A 17,182-nucleotide genomic window follows, 5' to 3' on the forward strand; every position below is an offset into this window, starting at 1 on the left:
CCTATTGTTTTTTTTTTTAACGGCATACTGCCACAATACAACTTCTTCATAGACTACAAGTTAAATTTATATATGTAAGACACAAAATTAAAACAAAAAATAAGGCCAAAAAGTAGGAATGGACCAACAGGCTTATTGTGAGAAAACAAAATAACCCCCCCCCAACAAAATATTGAAAACAGCCATTATTTATTGTAATAAAAAAATGGAGAGAAAGAGAAAGCCCTGCAAGGGCCTAAGTAAGCTTCTAAAATTACAAATGTTCAAAAGAAGGTCTCAACATGGAGCCATGTTTTGCCGTAATCGCCTGTCACAAACATCTAAAATGTCTGAGCACATCTAAAAACAGCAAAAGATCTGTCCAAATAACAGATGCTTTCTTGTTTATCGGCTGCTACTTGCCTTTTATTCAGCCTGCACAGATCTTTTGCAGTTTTCAGATGTTTGTGACTCCCGATACAGGTGATTACACCAAAACACAGTTCTGTGTCGACTTGCAATATTTTGTAGTGATTTTTTAAATTTTGTCTCCTCACAATAAGCCTAAGTCCATACTTACTTTTTGCTTTATTGTTTGTTTTTAGGGAATTCTTTCTCCTTCCTTTTGGCCTTTTCTTTAACACAAGATAAAATGACAGTTCATACTTTTATGCAATAATATTACAGTATATGCAATGTAACCCTTAATGATATAGATGCTGTGCAGAAAAACAATGGCTAATGTCTGTGTTGCAGAACAAGGCTGAAACAGAAATATATAAATTGTAAAGTTCTGGTAAAATGACATAGGTTACATGGTCTGATGTACCAAAAGACACAAATTCATATACCAAAATAATAATATGAAATTATACGCTCACCCTGCTTGCTGATGTCCTTTATTCTTAGGAAAGAAAAGATGAAAATCTCAATATAAAACAGATTGAGGGGAATGTTTTCAACATGGGCTAATATTAATTTGTGTTATTTGTGGATATTCACAGTTACTAGTCAATAACTAGCCCCCTGTTTTACTAAGGTGCGCTATGCGTTTTAGCACGCATTTAGCGCGTGCTAAATATATGCACACGCTAACCACTAACACGTCCATAGACTAACATGTACGTGTTGGCGTTTAGCGCATGGTTAGCGCACGTTAAAATGCTTAGTGCACCTTAGTAAAAGGAGCCCTAGGTCTCATTACATAAAATGGGACCTCTGTTAAAATAGCACACCTTAGTGGTAAAACAACATCTTAGATGATAGCCCACATTGATAAGTACACCCCTAAATGCAAGTTAAAGGAACTCTAGTAACAGAGTGTTTCGTTAGTTGTGTTAAAAAAATATTAGAGGTTCAGCTCAATGCAATTACACACCATGTGGAAGGACATGCATTTGATTCCTGAAGGAGGTCTTCTAACTCACAAGGCTGCTGGAGCTGGATGTGCTGCAGATGTACAATTCACAATCATTGTAGAACAGTAACACCTAGCAGCCAATCTAGGGACCAGGACTGCAGGGTTCTGGAAGGAACCCTGGTATATCCTCCACCTCCTTAGGATTCTCATAATAATGATTGAGTTTGGGAGGGGATATCAAACAGGTAGGAAAAAACCTCCATGCAAATGTGAATAAAGATTTAAGGAGCTAGTTTCTAGCCTTGATTTTGACTGAGCTGGAGGCCCAATGGAGCAGAGAGAAACTGCCAGGCCAAAAAAATAAATCCAAACTTATTTTTTCTTTCCGTGGCAGAATATTTTCTCTTTAAAGGTAGGCATCATCCAGGATTTATATTGGTTCTGCTATTTTTATGCAGCATTCTTCTCATCCAGAAAAAAATTATGTTCCTTGAGGGATGCTCCTTTTAAGGTTCCTATCTCTTACAATAGTTAACAGCCTGTAGGACACTAATGGGGAATAACAGAAATAAATTTACAAAATCAAGTTCAGAGGCACAGCTTCCAATTTGCAGCCACCTAGTGGGAGCTTATGCAGCAAGAAAGGAATGAGCTGTCAAATTTGGCAATATTATATTTGGAATGGATTTCAGAAGCTTTCAGTATTTTAGTAACAAACAGAAAACAACCTGTTAAACTTAGCATTAGAAATTTACGTTGTATGCTTGTAACAGAAAAGTTTATACTATAAAAATGCAATATTGATTACAGGATAGTTTGTATCTACAAGAAACCCTAAAATAAGAAAAAAGGGTCAATGTTACATAAAGTACATGGGTTCTACCTTTAGTTACACATTTCAGTATCACACAGAACTAATCACCATGCCTTTTTGGATATTCCATGCAATATCACGCTTCCTTACCTAATCCAACTGTTAAGGGAGAACCAGTTCTAGGTGGTGTTGCTGGAACATTCTTAGGTGGAAGTGGTGGAGGAGCTGCAGACATGACAGAAAGGTAAAGTAACAATTAATAAACTCACTGAACTCTATTCTCAAGGCTGCTGCCACAAATACAAATTTATTTACTTATTTAAAAAAATTTCTACACCGCCTAAACCTAGGCAGTTTCCAAAAAACAAACACAATATACAGACAATACATCCTTCAACTAAAATCAAGCTGTAATAAAATTTGCACTTCTGTCAAACTGACAGTCCTATTACAAAAATGCATTAACAAATAACTGTGTTTTCAATAAACTTTTAAAGCCGTAATTGACCTGGATAGGCATTCCATAGTTTCACCCCAGCTACTGATAACATAGAGGCTGTAGTATCTGTATAATATGCTTTTAGCTCACTATCCACTGCCAACCTCATTCCATTTTCTGATCTCATAGCTTTCCCTGGTTGATATATCTTAAACATTTCCTGAAAACATACTGGTACAACATAATACAAAACCTAGTGAACTGTGGTTAACCGTTTGTGATATAGGGAAGCAGTGCAATTTTTTTTTTAAAAAAATAGGTGTTATATGTGTCATAAGAACATAAAAAGTTGCCGCTGCTGGGTCAGACCAGTGGTCCATCGTGCCCAGCAGTCCGCTCCTATGGCAGCCCCCAGGTCAAAGACCAGTGCCCTGAGACCAGCCCTACTGGTTCAGCAGGAACTTGTCTAACTTTGTCTTGAATCCCTGGAGGGTGTTTTCCCCTATAACAGTTTTCCACCACTCTCTGGGTGAAGAACTTCCTTACATTTGTACGGAATCTATCCCCTTTCAACTTTAGAGAGTGCCCTCTCGTTCTCTCTACCTTGGAGAGGGTGAACAGTCTGTCTTTATCTACTAAGTCTATTCCCTTCAGTATCTAGAATGTTTCGATCATGTCCCCTCTCAGTCTCCTCTTTTCAAGGGAGGAGAGGCCCAGTTTCTCTAATCTCTCACTGTATGGCAACTCCTCCAGTCCCTTAACCATTTTAATCGCTCTTCTCTGGACCCTTTCGAGTAGTACCGTGTCTTTCTTCATGTCATTTGAGGAACACCATTAATTAACCTAGCAGCAAAATCCATTAAGAGCTGCAAGGCCCTATATCTTGCTTTCATTATCCCAAGATAAAGCATGTTGCAGTAATCCCATCGTGACAATACCAGGCTTTGAACCACATTTCTAAAATCATAAGGTGTCAATATCAGTTTTAATTTGTACAAAGTTAGAGATTTTTTTTACCCCAAGTCCTTTTGAACCATAATTTTTTTTTTTTACTGTGCTAAAATTCATTTTGTGGAATACTAGTGAGTCTTTCAACTGGTGATAAACAGAGCAACAAGACTGAGGAAACTAAAACATTTTTACATTCATGATACTGAGTTAATGATGGAAGCACATATATTTTGATACTTATGAATACATCTTTTGGGAAGCTAAGATTAATACATCAACTTTGCTGCAAGGTCTTGTGTTAAAAAGGTGTATCTATCATAACTGTTTACTCAGGATAACTGCAGAACATAAGAGATTACACCTAGAAACAAAACACCGCAGCATATACCGAGGAAGACTCTACAAAGCAGTACCTAATGTTGGCACCAAGAACACTCCTATTCCATAAAAAAGTAAACACCTACTCTTCTTTATAGAATATTAGAATAGCAAGTCAAAAATGGATCCATAATTTAGGTGATCACTTGTGCCAGTCACAGAGCTGGTGTAAATGCTTGTGTCTATATTGTTAAGGAATACATACATAGCATTTTATAGACTATGCATGTAAATGTACACTCTGCCCAATCTCTACCCAGGTGAATGCTCACCTGGAATGTACGTACCATCGAATATGGGTATTTGCTGTCAGAGCAGTGCTTAGCCCGAAAATGGTTATTTATACAGGGATGTGTTTATATATGGTATATGACTAAAATACTGGCATTTACATGTGCTTTTGCTGCCTATACTTAGGCAGCTCCTCATAGAATTACCCCAGACCAGTGGCGTACCTAGGGTATGTGGCACCCGGGGCCCATCATTTTTTGACACCCCCCCCCCCCATGTAAAATTTTTTTTTTTTTTTTTTTTGCAATAACCATGAAATGGAATAAATGGTCAGAATAGAAACAGGCAGTGAAAATTTTCTTTTATTGAACCTCATTTATGTAACCATTATTCCAAACATAACATAACATAAATTATGTCTGAATTGTCATGACATCAGAAGTACATATGGAGTAGTTGCAGGTGATGCTTGGGACAGTTCTGATTATGTTAGTTTGGTTTTATGTGTTTTTTGAATAGAAGGGTTTTTATTTCTTTTTTTAAGGTTTTGTAGTTTGTGGTCGAGGTCAATAGGTTGTAGAGTTGGGGGTCAAGTGTTGCAGCTCGAATGGCTAGGAGGTTGTCGAACAGTTTTTTTCTTTTGACGTTTTTGGTTGGAGGGTGTGTGAATGGTGCGTGAGTTCTCCTATGTCTGTTTGAAGTGGATTGAATTATTTAGCTGAAGAAATTAGTTACCCCCCCATTCCACACACATTAATTCTCTTCCATTTTTGTTCCCATTATAAAAAAACACTGATAAGTTCCCAGGAAAAAAATACATTAAAATAAGAAGTGAAAACAAAGGCCCCTACAGATGAGAACATAACATAAGAATAGCCTAACTGGGTCACACCAATGGTCCATCATGCCCAGTAGCCCATTCTCATGGTAGCCAATAGTGCTGCCCGATTCAGAGAAAAATATTTCATTCGATTCGATTCACCCTGTTGAATCGATTTTTCGATTAGATTCACTGTTAATGACACCGCTTTTTAAGTTTAAACAAAGTATAACAATAAATTTCACAACAACAATAAATTTCACAAAGTACTTAAAAAAAAAAATCACATTTTTCCATTAAAGCAGTTCTGGAGACATTTGCTTGAACAGTCTTTTTTCCCAGTCCATAAGCAAGCAATATGAAAAAGATTTCCTTAATTATCTACTCAAACATTTTTGCTATTTACTTTCATTGTACCTAGACTATTATTCAGTAGAAAAAATTTAGTTTGTTCAATCAAGCAGAACATTCACTCATAGAAGTCCAATGTCCACACAGGATTTGATTGAACAAACCAAATTTTTTCTACTGAATAATAGTTTAGGTATACTGAATAGCAAAAATGTTAAAGCCACACAGAAAAGCAGTAAAAGTCAATAGGTTCTCCAAGTGGGAACAACCTGATGTCTCAGCACTTGAGGAAAAGACCACGTAATAATGTTTATAAGATAAATCATATAAATGATTATACTGAAGCAGGGTGTCCTCAGCGTGAGAGGTAAGCGAGAGGAGAGAATTCTCCAGTGCTTTACACAATAAGGCTCCTCTGCCTGCAGTGCACACCATCATAGGACACCTCAGGTGTGCTCAAATTAATCAATGTGATAAATTAAACAGTGATAAACAATTGGTCAATCACAAGAGTGCAAGATCAAACAGGTTGTTCCCACTCAGAGAACCTATTGACTTTACTGCTTTTCTGTGTGAGTAGATAATTAAGCAAATTTCTGATAGCCTACAGAACTGATTCTCACCTTCCATCCCCAGCCCCCAAGACTTACCAGACCCCCCCTGCCGATGCATTTACTTACTGCCTGAACTGGATATTAAATCGTGGGGAAGAGAGGAGAAATGCGGGGAAAGAGCCAGCCAAAACTAGTATTTGTTGCTGCTGAGTGCACCAATCCAGGGCAAGCAGACGCTTCCCCCATGTCTTAATAACAGACAATGGACTTTTCCTCCAGGAATTTGTCCAAACCTTTCTTAAAACCAGCTACGCTATCTACTTTTAACATAACTTCTGGCCACTTCATTTTTAAGCTTAGATCTTTCCTTCCAAACAGAGACCTTGCTAGATGTCAAATACAGCACAAGGTAACTTCACATGGACTTAACTGTGCAGGAAATGAATCTCCTCATACACCCACCATATAGTGCAAAAATGTGCAAAGGTCTGTTTTTTTCTTTCGATCACTACATAGCCTAATGCCACACAAGCAGCGCTGTTACAAACATATTCTGAAGGTCAATGCTAAGGTTGACAAAGTTTCCTTCCTTGGACCAGAAGGAGATACTGACAAACCACTGGAAGAGATTCTAAAACAACTACCCAGAAATAACACCCAAAGACCCACTCAGTGTGTGAACCAGTTGAGTGGAGTGGACTAACTGGGGGTGGAAATGGGCCCAGAGTTTGCTCAGCAGAATTTCCCAGACTACCTCTTCCTCTCAACACACTGACATGCTACCACCACCACCAACACTAGGAACACCTCACCGAGTATGCCAGCAATGCTTATAAACTTTATAAAACACATTATTATATTTTCTTATAAAGCATATATTTTAACTGAACTCAGCCTTGCCATTCACAAAAATAGAAAAGTTCCCATTTCAAGCTGTCTCATGTACACTTTTCAAATCTAACATATTGTAATCACAAAACAGAAAATAAAATTATTTTTTCTACCTTTTGTTCTCTGATCAATATTCAAATCTTGTTGGTCCCAGGCTCTTGTTGTCTTGCTTGCCAGGGTCTCCTTTCTCCGTGCTAACCATCCGTCTGCCATCTCTGTTCTCCCCTTCCGTTTCCCTTCCCTCTCCCGGAGATCTGGCATCTTTCCTTTTTTTTGTCTTCATCCACAGATTCACCTTTTCTCAACTCCCCACCACCCCAGGATCCACCATCTCTCCCTTTCTGTTCCCAACTATCCTCCTATCCAGTATCTCTATCCCCCCTCCACACCATCCCCTGTTTCCAAGTTCTCTCCCTTTCTGTTCCTTCCCTCCCTAAATCCCATTATGCACCATCTCTCTCCCACTCCTCTGTTTTTAGACCCATTATTTCTAACCCCCAAAGTCTGGCATATGCACGTATCTTTGAACCCCCCCTTCCCTCTCTCCCTCTGTGTACTTTTACACCAGGACCCCCCTCCCCCGAAGGTCTGTCCCCCCTCCGAAGGGCTACACCCCACCCCTGAAGACCTGCACCCCCCCGAAGGACTTTACCTCCCACCCGAAGGTCTGTCCCCCTCTGAAGGCCTAAACCCCACCCCTGAAGGCCTGCACCCTCCCCGAAGGATTGTACCCCCCACCCGAAGGTCTGTCCCCCCCTGAAGGCCTGCACCCATCCCGAAGGCCTGCACCCACCCCGAATGCCTGCACCCACCCCGAAGGCCTGCACCCACCCCGAAGGCCTGCACCCCCGAAGGCCTGTCCCCCCCCTTGAAGGCCTGACCCCCCCTTGAAGGCCTGCCTGCTTGTCCCCCCTTGAAGGCCTATTCCCCCTTAAAGGTCTGCCTGTCCCACCCCCTTGTAGGCCTGTCCCCCCTTAAAGGTCTGCCTGTCCCACCCCCTTGTAGGCCTGTCCCCCCCTTGAAGGCCTGTCCCCCCCTTGAAGGCCTGCCTGCTTGTCCCCCCTTGAAGGCCTGTCCCCCCCCCCTTGAAGGCCTGCACCCCCCCTTGAAGGTTGGCACCCCCCCAAAGGCCTGCACCCCCTTGAAGGCCTGTCCCACCCCCTTGTAGGCCTGTCCCCCCCTTGAAGGCCTGCCTGCCTGTCCCCCCCCTTGAAGGCCTGTCCCCTCCCTTGAAGGCCTGCACCCCCTTGAAGGTCTGCCCCCCCCCCCGAAGGCCCTGCACCCCCCCGAAGGCCTGTCCCCCCACTTGAAGGCCTGCCTGCCTGTCCCCCCCCTTGAAGGCCTGCACCCCCTTGAAGGTCGGCACCCCCCCTGAAGGCATACCCCCCCCCTGAAGGCCTGTCCCCCCTTGAAGGCCTGTCCCCCCCCCTTGTAGGCCTGCACCCCCTTGTAGGCCTGTCCCCCCCCCCTTGTAGGCCTGTCACCCCCTTGAAGGCCTGCCTGCCTGTCCCCCCCTTGAAGGCCTGCACCCCCTTGAAGGTCTGCACCCCCCCCCCCCCGCAGACCTGCACCCCCCCTTGAAGGCCTGCCTGCTTGCCTGTCACCCCCCTCCCCCTTGAAAGTCTGCCTGCCCGCCCGCCCGCCCCACCCTGAAGGCCTGATGCCCCGACCCACCCCGAAGGACCATTCGCCCCCCTGGCCTCCCCGCACTACCTATGAAGCAGCCGCAGCAGGATCGCGACGTCAGCTATCTTTGCGCTGCTTAGGAGCTGCTTCCTGTGCCGCGGTCCCGCCCCCTCCTCTGATGTCAGAGGAGGGACGGGACCGCGGCGCAGGAAGCAGCGCCCAAGCAGCTGAGGGATTGCTGACGTCGCGATCCTGCTGCGGGCTGCTTCATAGGTGTGCTGGAAGGTCAGTGGGGCGAGCGGTCCTTCGGGCGTGGGGGGGGACTGAGCGGCAAGGCCGGGAACACCCCCTCAGGGCTGGTACCCGGGGCGGCCCGCCCCCCCCTAGGTACGCCACTGCCCCAGACCATATTGACTCAATAATAAAATCACTTCACTGGCTAGAGAGCTACAATATAAGGAAATTATGCCTAGCTATAACGTGCTGAATAGACAATACTCAAGACATGGGTTCAAAGCAGATAGGAAAATAAGAACATAGACCTGCGTGCCACTTTCCAACATCCGACATGCCTTCCAACGCTTCTCCAGCCTGAGTGCATCCTGACTGAGAGGGAATCTTGAGAACCACGGGGCTTAGCATGCTATCTAAAGCACTTAGCATCACAGCCCCTCCAGCATGCTCATCCAATGTCTGCTAGGCTAAACCCAGGGAAAAGACCCAGACGATCAAGTATATTCGGGTCTTCCCCTTGCACTAAACTCAAGACCTTTCCACAATACTGCAACAAGATGCCTGCCTTATTTCCATTTAAGTAGCCATCTAAGCCCTCCTCCCCACCCCCTAATCATATTGATTGATTAAATGGTAAGCTCTAACACCACAAATATACTTTCACCAACCAACCAATTTCATCCTATATCAACCCCAAATTCCATTAGCTCACTCTTCTTTGCAGAACTTCTTTCAGGTCCTGCCACAACATCTATATTTGGTTCACGTTAGAACTTTGACAGAGGCCAATTCAAAACTTTAATTTTGTTTCTCCTGAGCCATTCACACAAAGACTTACTTTTGTGTTTGGGATCATCAACCCAATTATGCTTCGGCTTCAGTTCACAGACAGACAGATGACCAGACATTCTCCTTGAGAATTTATGGTACAGCGCGGAATTCATAGTTTCTTCAATAAGGAGAAATGTTTCCAAGTCCCGAGGCAGGAAAACATTCCCATTTCAACCAGTGGCGTACCTAGCATATGTAACACCCGGGGCCCATCATTTTTTGGCACACCCCACCCCCCCATCTGTACGAAAAACATGATTTTTAGTAACAAGCCACACGTCACACATGAGTATCTAGGAAAAGGCAGCATCTTACATATGCAGTGAGAAGTACAACATCAATATACCCATTGTAAAACTAAACAAGCCAGACTAGTACAAATCAATCCTACACCGTCAATCCTAACAGAAAACCACGTCTTTCGAACACACAGAACACAGAAAATACCTTTTCCAAGTATGGAATATGTCATCACAAACGAACCCCTCCCTCTTTTACAAAACTGTAGTGTGGATTTTAGCCATGGTGGTAACAGCTCTGATGCTCATAGAATTCTGAGCATCAGAGCTGCTACCACCACGGCTGGCGCTAAAAAACGCTCCACAGTTTGTAAAAGGGGGATAAAATAGAAATACATTGACAAAGGTTAAATTGAATCAGCAAGAAGCTGACTCTGCATACAATGCAATACCACAGAAACAGTGACACATGTCTTCTAAAGCAACAAATAAATAGAAAATTTTTGTTCTACCTTTGTCTTCTCTGGTTTCTGCTTTCCTCATCTTCTTGTTACTCTCTTCCTTCCATCCACTGTCTGCCATCTCTCTGTTCCTATATGGCATCTTCTCTCCTTCTATGCCCCTTCCAGAAACTGTATGCTCCCCCTTCCATCTCTCCTTTCACCCCCCCATTGGTCTGGCATCTGTCTCCTCTCCTTCCCTCTCCCACACCTCTCTTCTGCAGTCCCTTTCTTCCCTCATTTTCCTTTTCAATTTATTTTCTGCATCCATCTAGATTACGTTCTTACTACCCTCTCATCAATTTCCTTTTTTACTGTCTACCTACAGCTCACCACCTCTTTCCCTCATCCCCCTCCAGTATTTCCCTAACTCAATCCTTTTCCCCCATCATGTGCCCTCCTTTTATTTATCCCCTCCTTCCATTCTCTGCCCTCTTCTCTCTCTCCTTTCTCTCCACTTCCAACATCTGCCGCTTCTCTTTCCCCCACTTCCATCATCTGCCCTCTTCTCTCTCCCCACTTCCATCATCTGCCCCTTCTCTCTCTTTCCCCCTTCCTTCATCTGCCCTCTTCTCCCCACTTCCATCATCTGCCCCTTCTCTCTCTTTCCCCCACTTCCATCACCTGCCCCTTCTCTCTCTTTCCCCCCTACTTCCATCATCTGTCCCTTCTCTCTCTTTCCCCCCACTTCCATCATCTTCCCTCTTCTCTCTTCCCCTTCTCCCCACTTCTATCCCCTTCTCTCAATCTCTCCATCCACCACAGGCCCATCTTTCTCCCTCACCTTTCCGATTTTGGCAACAAGATCGGCAAGGCGCCCCCCGCGACGGCACTGAGTGGCATCGGCACCCCCCCTCCGTGACTGCACTTAGCGGCATCGGCGCCCCCCCTGCCCCGCAACAGCACTCAAGTTCGGCCTCCTTCTCCCGACATTAGCAGAACTTCAGATCGGCAACAGGTGCTCAGTCAAAAGCTTCCCCTGACTGAACTGCCTGGGTGGAAACAGGAAGCTGTCAGGGGATGCTTTTGACTGAGCACCTGTTGACGATCTGAAGTTCTGCTGATGCCAGGAGAAGGAGACCGAACTTGAGTGCTGTCGCGGGGCAGGGGGGGCGCCGATGCCGCTGAGTGCCGTCGTGGAGGGGGGGAGCACCGCTGCCGCTGAGTGCCGTCGCAGCACAGGAATTTTCCAGACCTGTCCGACTGTGCATTCCCCCTAAGGCTGCACCCGGGGCGGACCACCCCCCCTGCCTCCCCCTTGGTACGCCACTGATTTCAATACATTCCCACCACCATGTTTGAGTTTGTTATGATGTTATTACTGTGGAATGTTGTATTTGCTTTATGCCAGACATAATGGGATTTGTGTTGTCTGAAGAATTCCACGTTGACTCATCTGTCCATAGAGCATTTACCCAAAAAGCTTGGGGGAGACAACCACTGATATTACACTGGGATAGCTGCAGTTTCCACCTTTCTACTCTCTCCATGAATCCTATTTTTGCCCAGGCTTTCTTATTGTTGAGTTATGAATATTGATCATAACTGAGGCTAGAAAGGCCTGCAGTTCTTTGGATATTCTTCTGGGATGTTTTATGGCTTTTCCGGATAAGTTCTTCCTACACCCCACCCTTGGAGTAATTTTGGCAGGTTGGACACTCCTAGGAAGATTCACTATTGTTTTCTCCATCTGCTGATAATGGCTCTCACTGTGGTTTGGTGAAGTATCAGAGCTTTAGAAATGGCTTTGAAATACTTTCCAGACTGATATATTTCAACAACCTTCTCTCATCTCTTCTAGAATTTCCTTTGCTTGTCGCAGGTTCAATATATAGTGAAGTTTAGATTCAACAGGTCCAACTGTAATCAAATCAGCTGTGTTCAATCAATAGAAGCTAATTATTAATTGAATTTGGTCAACTGGTTGATTAAAGGGGCAGTTAGTTTTTGACTTGAGTGATATGGGTACTGGATAACTTTGTACCTTAAATAAAGTAATAATTTAAAAACTAACCTCCCCTTTTATGAAGCTGTCTTACCATTTTTTTATCACCAGCCACAGTGGTAAAAGTTCCAATGCTCACAGGAATTCTATGAGCGTCGGAGCTTTTACTGCTGCAGCTGGCGATAAAAAATGCTAACACGACTTCATGAAAAGAGAGGGGTATGTGGGTATGTTATGTCTCTATTCAGGTTCCTTTGGTTTAATATTATGTTTTGTTTAATTATCAGAAACCATATATGCAATAATAGGGGAAATCATTTTGTCTGTCTACTATTTTTTCCTGTACAGAGGCAATAATTGGAACCTATAGGGAGCTTGCCTTTGAAAATTTGCACCATGAATGCTCTAGTATGTATTTATTTACTTACTGTGGTTTGTTTTTTTAAAATAAATTTTCAAATTATTTTAACAAACATATCATCTTGTACAGAAAGTGCAATCAAGAAAACATAATATTAGTTACTTTCACTCCTGAAAATAAACCAAAACTATAAAAGAAATATATTCCTCATGTTAATCACACACTAGTCCTCAAAAATTGGATCCAAGACAGTGAATAAAGTACAACATAACAATCAAACCAAACCAAATCACATTATCTGTTGCTAAAAGAGAGCTTAAATTATTATTTGGACCAGATATTTCTCCTTTTTCAAGGTGCTTCATAGAAAGGAAAGCCGTCAGATGAGCCAGGTCAAAAAAGATATATTTAAAAGTACGATATCTGATTACACATTTACAAGGATATCTAAGGAAAAAGAAACTCCCTCTCTGAGTCACACCTGGTTTCAATAATAAAAATTCCCTTCTTCTCTTTTGAGTTTCTCTCGAAACATCAGGAAAAATTTGAATATGGAAACCAAGGAAGTCTCTAGATCTATTTTTAAAGACAAGTTTAAGGATCCAATCTTTGTCTGGAGCCAAAGCTACAGTCAATAAGAGAGTGGCTGAACTAGCCACTTCTCTATCAGATTGTTCCAATAAAGCTGTAACATCCAGAGGACTTTCCTTTGGTTTTCCATCATCATCTTTCTTTTGAGAATCCTGATTCTTTATACTGTGTTTTATGGATCACTTCTAATCAAAGATCTAGAGGTGATCCATAGCAAATACAAATAAAATTCCATGATATGACAACATTAATAACCTCTACAATATCAATAAAACACAATTCCCAAAAATGAAAAGGTATATGTAAACTACAAGATAGGAGAAGCAATAAAACACAAATTAAAATGCCAAAATGTACAGCAAAAACCACAACCGTTACCCACTCTACAACACAAACATACCCTCTCCAACTAAGGTGTCCTTTTACTAAGGCGTGCTAACTTGTCCTTAGACTATAATAGATGCATTAGCATTTAGCACGCGCTAAAACGGCTAGCGCGACTTAGTAAAAGGAGCCCTATATCAATCTCTGCTTAATAACAGGTGCAAATTTGACACTTTAAATCACCTGAAGGGATTTCAAAATAAAATTCCCATGCTCTCACCCTGCTTCCATCCTTTTGTGATATGGGTACTTTTACCTATAGAGGGGAACCGTAATTTCAATCAATGATTTTATCCAAATGATTATTTATTTACCTGAGTAAAATCATTTGAAAAATTGCTCTCACAGATTTTTTTTTGAGAAATGGAGAAAGTCCCAGACTACATGCCTTGGGAGGTCTCTGAATGATAGATACTGCAACCATGTTTTGCTGTCACTATTTGTTGATTACAACAGCAACCAGATTAATCTGACATCTCACTGAATATAACAAAAGATTAGGTTCTTACCTTAGCTAATCTTCTTTCTTGTAAATCCACACTCTATTCTGGGATCATTGGATTATTTTCCTATATTCTCCAGGACTTATAGGAAGCCTCATATTTCAGAGACTTAAGCTCCACCCTTTCTTACCTCTGCAATGTCCCCTCAAGAACCAGTTTGTTGCAAAGCAGCCAGGAACATCTGTAGAGGATAGACAAAAGGGAGGGGAACAGGTATACTCCCCGACAAATAAGGCAAATCTGCTCATAATAAGAAATGTATAACAAACAACAATTGAAACAGGTCATTAAACATTAGGAACCTGAACGACAGAAACATTGCTGTAAGGAAACTGGCCTGCACTGTCAGAGGGGGTGCCTGAACTAGGGACACCCCCATAACTAAGTGCCAAATACATAACTGATGGCACTCCTATAAGGACTGGTCTGAAATTCAGCTTACCAATACCAGTAAAGGCAGACAATTGGCGAATCAGCAAAGCACAGGGCGGATTCCCGGAATAGAATGTGGATTTACAAGAAAGAAGATTAGCAGAGATAAGATCCTAATCTTTCGTTCTTGTACAATCCCACTCTATTCTGGGACCATTGAGATGTAATAGAACAGTCCTGGAGATACAGGGTGGGATTGATGAGCCAGCTCCCAAAACAGAAGAACAAAAAGCAGCATCCTGCTTGGCTGCCACTGCGATCTCATAAATTTGGTGAACATAGGCAAAGAGGATTAGGTAGAGGCCCTTAAAAGCTTTTCCAAAGAGATCGCCAATGTTCCTGCCCAAGAGGACAAGACGTCTCTGGTAGTAGAGTCCTCATCGCAAGAAGGGGCTTCTTACCAGCTGCTACGTAAGTAGAGGAAATGGCCATATGGATCCATCTGGAAATGGTAGCAATGGAAGCCGGCCTACCCTTCTGAGCAGGACCCGCCAGCACAAAAAGATGGCCAGAGAGACGAAAATCATTCATAATCTCCAGGCACCGTAAAAGGATCATGTGCACATCCAAGGACCACAACACCCAGTCCTGCTCTCTTGAAAATCAGGAAGCAAAAGCAGGAATCCGGACTTCCAGATTAATGTGGAAAACAGATACCACTGTCAGAAGAAAGGAACAATGCCAGAATCCGTAATACACAGAAAGGGATCCTGGTTGGACAGAGCCTGAAGTTCCTCAACCCTTCGGTGGAGGTAATGGCCTTTAGAAAAACAGTTTGGATCATAAGATCCAGTAAAGATGCACGCTCCAGAGGCTCATAAGCCAGATGAGCCAGAGAGCAGAGAACCAGGTTGAGAATTCAAGGTGAACAGGAGAGCAACAGCGGCGGTCGAAGCTACAGGGCACCCTGCAGAAAATGTATGACATCCGGATGAGTGCTAGGGAGCCCCTCATAGGAGTAGGGTCCATAAAAGAAAAACTGGCAATCTGGATTTGAAGAGAAGCCACTGCTTGACCTTTCAAGAGGCCGGCCTATAGGAACTCCAGAATACGAGGATCCGATGGAAGGGATGCGTCCTCCTGTTGTCGAACACACCATACCCAATAACATCTCCATGTCTTTGCGTAGGCAGCCCCATAGACATCTTCTTGCTGTGGAGCAGAGGAGCAACCACTGCCAAAGAATAGCCCCTGCCTGCTAAAGCTTCATTCTCATGGGCTAGACCATAAGAACAAAGTGGTCTGAATTCTGCCGTACAATTGAGCCCTGCCATATTCGGCGAGGATGACAAGGAGGCCGAAGCCCCTTACTCCCACTGGAGCCAAACCGGGCCGCACACCATGGGCATCCCGGCCAATCGGGCCCAACAAGAATTACTGGACCCCCATGGGACACTATCCATCTCAACAGATACCTGATCATGGACCATGGTAGGAAGACATGCAGAAAGCCTCCCCGTAGCTAAGGCTGGACCAGAGCATCTAGGCCCTCACTGCCGGCTCTGCGAGGTCGACTGAAAGACCGAGTTGCTTATTGCTGAGCCACCAAGGACAAGAGGATGAACAGGGAGCACTCCCACTGTTCCACTATGTAATCACATGCCCCTTGGGACAGGGATCACTTCCCCAGAGTCCAGTCTGATGACTGCCTGAATATAACACCACTCCGGCCACATGTGCTGCTGATGGTGCCACGAGGTGTCTCTCTGCCCACAGGAAGTGATGCTGGGCCAGCACAATCAGGGAGGCCTGTGGAAGGGTAACTGGTATGGATTCCGTAGCCAAATATGCCTGATTCAGAATATCAACAAAATTGGTGGAAAACCCATCCTCTGGGGCAGAAGTCACCTTCTGCGGTCCCTTTCTGGAACACTTGGAGGATGTGTGACATTTATCTTCCGAGGCGTGCAGGCCTTCTGACGTGATTTTATTGGACAGAAATGGCGGAAAGATCCCCTTCAGAGGTCAAAGGACAAATTTTGACCCCCCTCATGGGCCGCAGTGCATGTGGAACAAAGCCATGCCCCAACAGTCATCCACCACAAATAAAGCATGAATCCACCAAAACCTGCCCTGGAGAGTCCATCATAGTGGTTTTCTTGCAAAAACAAAGCTTGCAGGAACTAAAAATAACTTTTATTTCATATCGGAAAAATCCAAGATGATCATCGCGGGTGCCAATTTTACTTTAAAATAGCCCTGGAAAAGCGCAGGAACCCCTGAAAAACAGCAATTTTAGGATTTTAGGGGAGGGAGGCTAGGGCACACTAGGAAACTAAGAAAAATCCCCTTTTTCAGCCCCCCCTTAAAATCGCAGAATCAGGCTGACAGCCTGTACTCACTATGCAATGTGCTGACTGGAAAACACTACAATGGGAGCTGAATCTGCTTACAGAAAGATCTTCTGCCTTATGGAACAGGCAAGCTGGACTACAAATCTTTGGACTGTCCCAATGGCCTGACTTGCACAGCTGGGTTCCTCTGCCACCCTCAGACACACCGTGCAAACACCTTGCGGAGGAATGCAGTCCGCTAGCAGATGAACCCGGGGTAGGCCAGCTCCCAACAGAATAATCCCAGAGCCCTGATCTGAAGTGCAGGATGTCCAGAGGGTACACTGGCAAGCAGTCAACCCCCTGAAAGCAGACTTGTTCCAAAAGTCTGCGATCTCCCGCAGTCAGTGCTATCCCCTCAGGGAACCTCTGTAGCACGAAGGTGAAAACTGCAAACGAAAACACTAAAATTAATAAAAATAAACACGAGCAGAA

At 43.8% G+C, this 17,182-nt stretch overlaps 1 protein-coding gene across 12 annotated transcripts in view; it reads right to left on the reverse strand.

Moving 5' to 3' along the window:
* The window catches only part of SGIP1 (SH3GL interacting endocytic adaptor 1), a 216,527-nt gene that overhangs the window by 77,028 nt on the left and 122,317 nt on the right, over nt 1-17,182 (reverse strand). For 7 of the 12 annotated variants that reach the window (XM_033917200.1, XM_033917198.1, XM_033917195.1 and 4 more), the window contains one exon: nt 2,304-2,378. In XM_033917200.1, the coding sequence (XP_033773091.1) occupies nt 2,304-2,378 (75 nt within the window). Of the gene's footprint in view, nt 1-2,303; nt 2,379-14,112; nt 14,164-17,182 lie in introns of all 12 variants that reach the window. The other 5 variants (XM_033917191.1, XM_033917196.1, XM_033917193.1 and 2 more) reach the window with 1 other exon arrangement.

The sequence above is a fragment of the Geotrypetes seraphini genome, chromosome 12 (genome assembly GCF_902459505.1).
Source record: "Geotrypetes seraphini chromosome 12, aGeoSer1.1, whole genome shotgun sequence".
Classification (NCBI taxonomy): domain Eukaryota; kingdom Metazoa; phylum Chordata; class Amphibia; order Gymnophiona; family Dermophiidae; genus Geotrypetes; species Geotrypetes seraphini.